The sequence below is a fragment of the Plectrocnemia conspersa genome, unplaced genomic scaffold, assembly GCF_051122295.1.
Source record: "Plectrocnemia conspersa isolate PC_06_02 unplaced genomic scaffold, ASM5112229v1 ptg000008l, whole genome shotgun sequence".
NCBI lineage: Eukaryota > Metazoa > Arthropoda > Insecta > Trichoptera > Polycentropodidae > Plectrocnemia > Plectrocnemia conspersa.
The window spans coordinates 4,239,790-4,248,128 of record NW_028277172.1 but is presented as its reverse complement, the minus strand read 5'-3'; the positions used below and the strand labels follow the sequence as shown (position 1 = coordinate 4,248,128).

Here is an 8,339-nt window from a genome sequence, read left to right as displayed (position 1 = left end):
GACAGTTGAAATCAATCGTTGCTCCGTAGTAACGAGTTCGTTATTTTATGACTCGAAGTAACGAGTGAAAAAGTTTTCTACATGTTGATTCTAATATTTTGCAATTAATTTTTTTTATAAACATTTTTATTATACGCATTGATTATTATTTATTTATTATATATTAATTATTTAGTTCTAAAATTCAACGAATCTTGTGAAAGGATGAATATTTTTTTAAAATTAAATTGTAAATATTAAAATTAAAATAATAGTGAATTTATCGTTGTTTATTTATTTTTTATATTTATTTAAATAAAATTAAGACCACCGTGACATAACAGGTTACCCATAATGCGTCACCATGCTCAAAAATAATGCATAGCATAATTTTAATACACAAAAAATATAATATAAATTATGTAAAAAACAATACACAATGTAAGAGGCGCATTTATATATATTTATATTTAGGTTTATTAAACGTTGGCCAGTTCGCAAAAGAAAGATGGGTGAGTATATCAAACGGTGAGTATATCTCCTTTTCTCTCGCATGGATTCGCTTGTATTTATGCGAGCGAGAGAGCTAGGGCAAGATTGCTCACGCTCTGACGCACACATACATCAGACGGCGTTTTAATCGTGCGGCAGTATTTGTTTGCCTGGCGTCGGGAGAGTAACGTCGAAGTGCAAAATATTCCTGCGCTTATCAATTTTTTTCGACTTTACAAGAATACTTATATTTTTACTATTTGTTAAATAATTTTAATATAAACTAACTTTAGTTTAAATAATATTTATACTATCACAGACATTTTTTTAGCGCAACAGAAATATTATCACAGACAATTTTTTAGCTCAATGTCTATATAGTATAAAATGATTTATTTCGAATTTATTGAGGGTCAGCAAGACAAAATACCAAAGGAGTTTTTAAAGGATTTGAAAGAATTGTATAGTAGTGTGGCGGTGTTCTGACAGTTCTCAGTGCTGCCACACCAACGCTCAACTAGAGAAGCGGGGGTTTTTAAGAACTGGCAACATTCACTCTCTCTCTTGCCATGGCCAAGGATTAGCACGCAGCGTCCCCGCCAGATCTCCAAAAAAGGTCGTTTTATTAAATAGTTATCAGAACTTACATGCGCTACAGTAGTATATTTGCTTTTGTTGATAACATGTGTTTGGCGTCTTATATTTGCTGATGATTAGTTTTTATAACAAAACAAAGAGTGGAGTTGATCTAGAAGATAAAATGACTCGTGAATATTCTTGCTTACGGGCGACAAGGCAGTGGCCAGTATTTCATACGCCTCCTATCGGTACCTTTAGTAAAAAAACTGCAATTAAACTACAAGAAAACGTTTATTTGCATAAACCGCAAAAGTCAGCGATAGAATTATTGAAGATTTTTGTCCTCGAAGATCGTCCTACACCGCCTTCGCTCAGTAGTACTCGTAATATTGGACGAAGACGTTCGTGTAATTTTTGTTTTGGTAATAAAATTACGCGTATATCGTGTTTTGTTTGTCACAGAGCTGTGTATCAAATACATAAAGTAATAAAATTCTCAGATTGCTAGGCATTCAGATGTTTTTAATTTATTATTTTTGCATGTTATATGTTTTTAAATGTGTGTTTTATTTGAAGTAATTTAGCTTTAATTTTTATAAATATGTTTTATATAATTTATTTTTTAATATTATTATTTGTAAAGAAAAAGTATATTGTGTTTTACTGCGAACGTTTGAGAAGCTGCACGTGCTTGACCTCATCAGGTCTAATTAAGAAATGCGTTTGCGTACGTGCATAAACAATGACAAGAAGGCATAGCATGGTCTAAAAATATTTTGGTCTCTACAATTAAGAATATTCCAAATGAAAATCTATAATAATTTCACTTTTATTTTAACATTTAGTTCAATTAAATTAAATTTGTGGTTACTTTCTACACCATACCGATTCTTGATCCCATTTTTGACTTTTCGTTACGCGAGGGTTAAAATTTGCTGCTAAATAATTTCTGTGCTGTTACGGCCAAAATTACATGGTCAATAAATTCGAGCTTACGACTAATTTAACGTCAACCTCTTCTCACGTGTGATGTTATTGTATTGAAAATGCGTGTCAAAGTTATAAGTAGAAACCCGGACGAATATCTTCGTCAAACAACACGCGATATACACAAAGGTAATATTCAAATCGATCCGAGACCAATGTTATAAGTGTTTAACTTATTATCCATGCTTTTAGTTCAAAGAAACTATGACCCTAACCTGCATCCGTTCGAAGCACCCAGAGAGTACGTGCGAGCATTAAACGCTGTAAAACTAGAACGAATGTTTGCAAAACCCTTCGTAGGATGTCTGGACGGTCATACAGATGGAGTATCTTGCGTAGCTTATCATCCGAAACAGTTATCCTTATCGGCTAGCGGTGCGTTCAATGGCGAATGTCGCATATGGAATTTACCCACCCAAAAGTGTTTGAGGAGCTTCATAGCGCACGACGGCTTCGTGCGACAGATCTGCTTCTTGCCGAACGGTAAAAAGTTCATCACAGTCGGAGACGATAAGACAATTAAGACTTGGAATGTAGATCCGCCGAAAAATAAAGCGGAAGAAGAGCCAATCAACACTCTTTTGAGTAAATCTATGGTCACTGGAATATCGCATCATCGCTCTAAGCCTATTTTTGCCACTTGCGGTGAAATATGCCAGCTTTGGGAGGAAACAAGGAGCGAACCTATCAAGACGTTCCAATGGGGAGTCGATAGCTTGCATCACGTGGCTTTCAATCAGGTCGAAAAGAATCTGTTGGCTTGTTGTGCCAGCGATCGTAGCATCATATTATACGACAGTCGCGAAAGTGGACCTGTTAAAAAAGTTATATTGGAAATGCGCTCGAATACACTCTGCTGGAATCCGATGGAAGCGTTTGTTTTCACTGTCGCAAATGAAGACTATAAGTATGTTATCTTGCAAAATTTTAATTACAATTCAATTGTATTTTTTTTATAGATAATGATCAAAAACTGAAAAATGTGTTAGAGACAGGTTCTTATTTTTTAAAATCCGAAAGAAGGGAATGCTTTGCTATTTATAAAAATCAATTATTTTGTTAAAAAAATACTTGGTGAAATTATAAATTTATACACATTATCATTTCTAAAAAAAATTTAAATCATTAGTACCATCTGATCACAAAATTTTGTTATCACGCGAAAACGCGTGAACGGTCTGTAATGTTCTAAGAAAAATAAAATTCTACTTTAAAAATCATAATCTAGAGCCCAACACATCAATCATAAAAATTTGTACAAAACTTTTTTTGCTGAACGATTTACAAACATAAAATTGATAAGTATCAACTAAACATATTTCTATTTCAGTTTATACACATTCGACACTAGAAGATTAGAATTTCCAATCAACATTCACAAAGATCATGTTTCTGCTGTGATCGACGTTGATTATTCGCCGACGGGTCTTCAATTTGCATCGGCCAGTTACGACAAAACCATAAGGATATTTGAAGTCAACAAAGGACATTCGAGAGACGTCTATCACACAAAGAGAATGCAAAGGTTGACTTGTATCAAATGGTCTTTGGACGATAAATATATCATGAGCGGTTCAGACGAGATGAACATCCGAATTTGGAAAGCTAGAGCGTCAGAAAAATTAGGAACGGTTAGTATTATAAATTTGTTTTTTATACAATATGTATGAATGCTTTTTTACAATAATATGAATTATTTACAGCTGAAACCGCGTGAAAAGAGGGCTATGAATTACAACGAAAAGTTGAAGGAGAAGTTTGCTAGTCATCCTCAAGTCAAGAGGATCGCTCGCCACAGACAAGTACCGAAACACGTCATGAACGCTCAGAGAGAGATGAAGATCATCAAGGATAAGACCCAGCGTAAAGAAGGCAATCGTAGAGCGCATAGTAAAGCGAACACTGTTCCGTTTGTACCGGAGAGAAAGAAGCATGTTGTTAAAGTGGAGAAATAAATTTTTATGATTGACTTTATCCAGCTTTTTCATTTATCCTCTTAAGAAAGTACCTTCTTATCATCAGACTATTTATAAAAAAATATCATTCATGCCTTTTTTATATCTAGACGAATCTGAACCGAATATTGTTTTATCTTCGGCTGAAACGACACTAAAAATAGGTCGCAACTACAAAATAGTATTATAAGTAGAACAAACACTTTATTAATAAATTATTCTTTGCACTTTTATCTATCAAATTTCATTGTTTAAATTAAAGAAAATATAATTTTAGAAACTTGTAGAAATATCTCATTAATAAAAATACGAAGACTATGTTTTATTTTCGCTTGCGATTATTAACGATTCTGGGTTACAGATATATTAATCCTACATCTATAAGTTTTTCTGATTATTTACTATTTATTTATCTTTCATTCATAAAATATAGAAAAATCATTACTCCTATTAGAAGTTTAATTTCCATTGCAATAATTTTATTTTCCTCGGAAAAAATACCATTGAGTCCATTAAAAATGTATCTGATTCTTTCTTCTGACAAATTTGATCAAAGTGTACTAAAAACTCGATATATCAAATTTCGGCAACCAAAGGGTTAACTAATTATTTTCATGGCGTCTTTTTAGCACTGTGGGGATTAGAGTCTCCAATTACTCGAACCATCAACTACTCGAGTATCGAATATTAAAATTTTAAAATACTCGAGTACTCGAGTACTTTCGAGTATTTACCAAATGTACCAAATTAGCTATTATTCAAATTCGTGCACATATAAATAAATAAATAAAATACTTAGTATGTTAATTTTTACAATTATTTTAACTTCACGAACATACTTTTTAAAAACAACAATGCAAAAAGTGTCTCGAATTTAATATTACTGCTAACCTTTGGTTTTATTATTCCCGTAATGGAAAAAACCCTTTCTGTTGCTGTTGATGTTGGTCTTATTGTCATTAACGCGTTGGATAAGGCTTCTAATTTATATCTGTTCGCTTTTTATAGATTTAAAATTTTTTGAACTCTTTTTTTATGTTCTCTTCTTTCATTCCCTTCTCTGCTTTTCTCTTATTTCCTTCGACTATTGACAAAATAGTATTTTGTAATTCTTCTTGAATAGATTTTTTTTCTTAACAATATACAATATTCTACTCCTTCTGATTATTGCGAAAAATTTAAATCTATATCCTTCGAAGATGTATTTGGGTGAATCCCTTTCACTCTAGAGCTAAACGGTTCGCAAAGAACTGACTTTACTTTAAATGCCTTTAAAACACACAATTGTTTTGATTTATATTTTAAGCTGAGGGATCAGTATAAACAATTGACAACACTTTACGCTACAACTGCATAGTCATAAAACCTAAAAATTTTTTTTTTTTATATTTCATATTGTTCATTGCCATAAATTAGATAAGTCGGGACTGTCGGACAGAAAACACAAAAGAAATTTCTCCGTCGTACCCACTAACAGAGCCGACGACCGGAACTATGCAACTATGGAACTATGAAAAAATTATACCTGATAGTAACCGCTCTAACTCGGGACTTCGGGCATAAACGCCAAATAAAAGCAAGACGTTAACCTTTACCGGACCGAGTTAAAGTTATTTTTGTTTCTGAAATATTTAAAAAAAAATTAATTTCGAGTATTAATCGAGTAATTTTCAAAATACTCGATTATCAAGTACTGGAAAAATAGACAAAAATACTCGAGTATCGAGTACTCGATTACTCGAATTGGAGACTCTAGTGGGGATCATACAGGCTCTCATTTGTGGGGGACCTTATTCTTCCAACTCGCGTAATTACTGTGATCAATTAGGATAAACTAGTTTCCCAAACTATGTTCCGCAGAACACTGGTGTTCCGCGAATCCAAAATAGGTGTTCCGCGGAGCCTAAATAGATATTTCACAAAAATTTGGAGGAAATTAAAAAAATTGTTTGTCGTGCTAATACATAAAAATTGTTCATAAATCTGATAAAAAAGCTTAAAAATATGTATTAAATATTTAACATTGATGTGTATAAATTCTGGAGGGAAAAGTTTCATAAGTCGGTGTTGTTTCTTTTGATAAAAAATTGTTGTTGAATCTTTTGATAAAAAAATACAATTTTGGATTTTATCAGTTGAATCTAATAATTTTGATTGTTTTCCTGTCTTGGATGAATGTTTAAATGAATCGAATTTTCAAGTTGAAAAAGAAGTTTCACAAGTATTTTTAGAACACCTATATAACTTGAAAACAATTCTTTCTGAATATTTTCCGTGAACTAGTAAGGACGATTCCTGGGTTAGCAATCCATTTTCTGTGACAGTTAAACCAGTGGGCTTAAGCGCAAGGGATTATGAGAATTTAATTGATTTAGTTAATGACTCTGATTTAAAACAAACATATAAAAAAATACACTAATATGAATTACGCAACCTAAAAAATAAGCAGTGTTCCGCCAAAATTTTCGGATTTGCCAAGTGTTCCGTCGCTGAATAAGTTTGGGAAACCCTGAACTAGACAATAGCTCGATTTCACAAAGGCTTTCGTTACGACTAGAAAAAATAAGGTTTTAATAACACGCAAGGATTCTTCAGTGCATTGAATAAATATTTCTTTGTTACGAAACGGTCACGTGAAACAATATATCACCGGAAAACAAATAGCACCGTAAGATCACAATATTCCCGTTATACAATTCACCTCGGAGATATCCATCAAGCAAATGTCACTTTCTATAGGTATCATTTCGTTGTTCTAAGAAGCGAGTATAGCGATTGGCTGGATGTTCACTGCAGGAATCTGATCGGCCTGAATACATAAGGCTGGTCACCAGGCAGTCACTTGGCAGATTCCGACAGACGCTTGAGCCCCCTGGCAGACAATCGAAAATACTAGCAGAAGAGGATATTAATTGATTCTGTACAAAAGGAAGCGTTTGTTTAATATTTTTATAAATATATAACTGTAAAAATTTAGTATTTTTAATTCCAACTTAACTGTGATTTTATTTTGAATATAATTAATTGTATTTTTAAATATGTATATTTTCTATGTATGTAAATATAAAATAAAAATATTTATTAATTTTTAAAATGTTTTTAATTATATTTTTAAATAATATATCATATGTGTTACATTATTATCTACCTCTCCATAAGCTCGCCGAAATATGCCGATACACTGCAGTTTCTCGATAATATCTGTTATTGCAGCGCAGATAGAAACAAAAACAGCACACAATCGTATTTTCGTGCGACGTATACGACTTTCTTCTTGTGAATCGGCCCTAGCACGCGCGAATGCATGTGTAAAAATTGGAAGCCGTGGCGTACGCTACTCTAGAGAACGTAGTGGCGCGTTAAGGGGGCCAAATCTCCGTGGATTCAGTTCTACGGAACCATCTGCTTTGAAGAGAGCCAACCAGTCAAGTTTTGCCCATTGCGACCTTCTGTAGACGCCCGATTAGCCAAGGGTAAATCATTAGCATCGAGCCTAAGGGTTAGTTAGTCCCTCTGGTTCGTGGTTACGTCCTTCCTCGGCCACAACCCAAGCTTAGTTCGATTCTGTTATCTGGCAGAGGGAAGAGGGTTCTCGGAACCAAAAATGATATAAATTCACTAATTATTCCTGCGTCCTTAGCACAAAAAAGTCCTCTAACAATAAATGAAAACGCTTAAAGTGCATATAAGTTAGCAATAAATTAAAATAATTTACATTTCAAGTCCTCTGTATCGAGTCATATGATTGATAGTAAGTGCACTCATAAAAAGATGTATGAGTAATATGTAAATTTAGTTTAGTTGATTGACAAGTAAATAAAATGCCAATAAACACTCAGTCAATTTTACTTACAAGGTTGCAGTGTGTCCGTTCCGTCACTCATTCGTAGGCCCTTTACTTTCAATTGAGATTTTAGGATATATTAATAAATAAAACAAGTTTTTTAGATACCACTGGTTTTATCTCCTTGTATTACATTATAGTGTACAAGTGATCTAAATAAATTCTTAACAACATTTATTTCGTTTGTAGTATGGCTACAAACATTGTAAACAGTTTGGAATATACATATGAATTATCATCTATATTTGGTTCAATTTAATGTTCCCTGTAGACGACACGAATGCACTTAGCGTCTTTACGAGTGTAGGTATTCATAGCAAAAGGATTATAAAATATCTTGCGATTAGAAAATCATCTATGTGGGAGAGTACAAAAATCAAAATACGCTTATCAAAAATATCCAAAAAATATTTAAGTATAGTTTACTTCATCATACTTCGACACGCGTCACCACCAATATCACCATCCTACGTAGATTGTATCGATAATAAAATACAATAATC

At 33.0% G+C, this 8,339-nt stretch overlaps 1 protein-coding gene across 1 annotated transcript; it reads left to right on the top strand.

Moving 5' to 3' along the window:
- The first annotated feature begins 2,050 nt into the window (after nucleotides 1–2,050).
- LOC148232745 (DDB1- and CUL4-associated factor 13) lies at nucleotides 2,051–4,011 on the top strand. The gene is made up of 4 exons (XM_088189676.1): nucleotides 2,051–2,166; nucleotides 2,230–2,944; nucleotides 3,368–3,668; nucleotides 3,741–4,011. The coding sequence occupies exons 1-4, from the start codon at nucleotides 2,097–2,099 to the stop codon at nucleotides 3,990–3,992; spliced, it is 1,338 nt and encodes a 445-aa protein (XP_088045802.1). The 5' UTR covers nucleotides 2,051–2,096; the 3' UTR covers nucleotides 3,993–4,011.
- The last annotated feature ends 4,328 nt before the right edge of the window (nucleotides 4,012–8,339 follow it).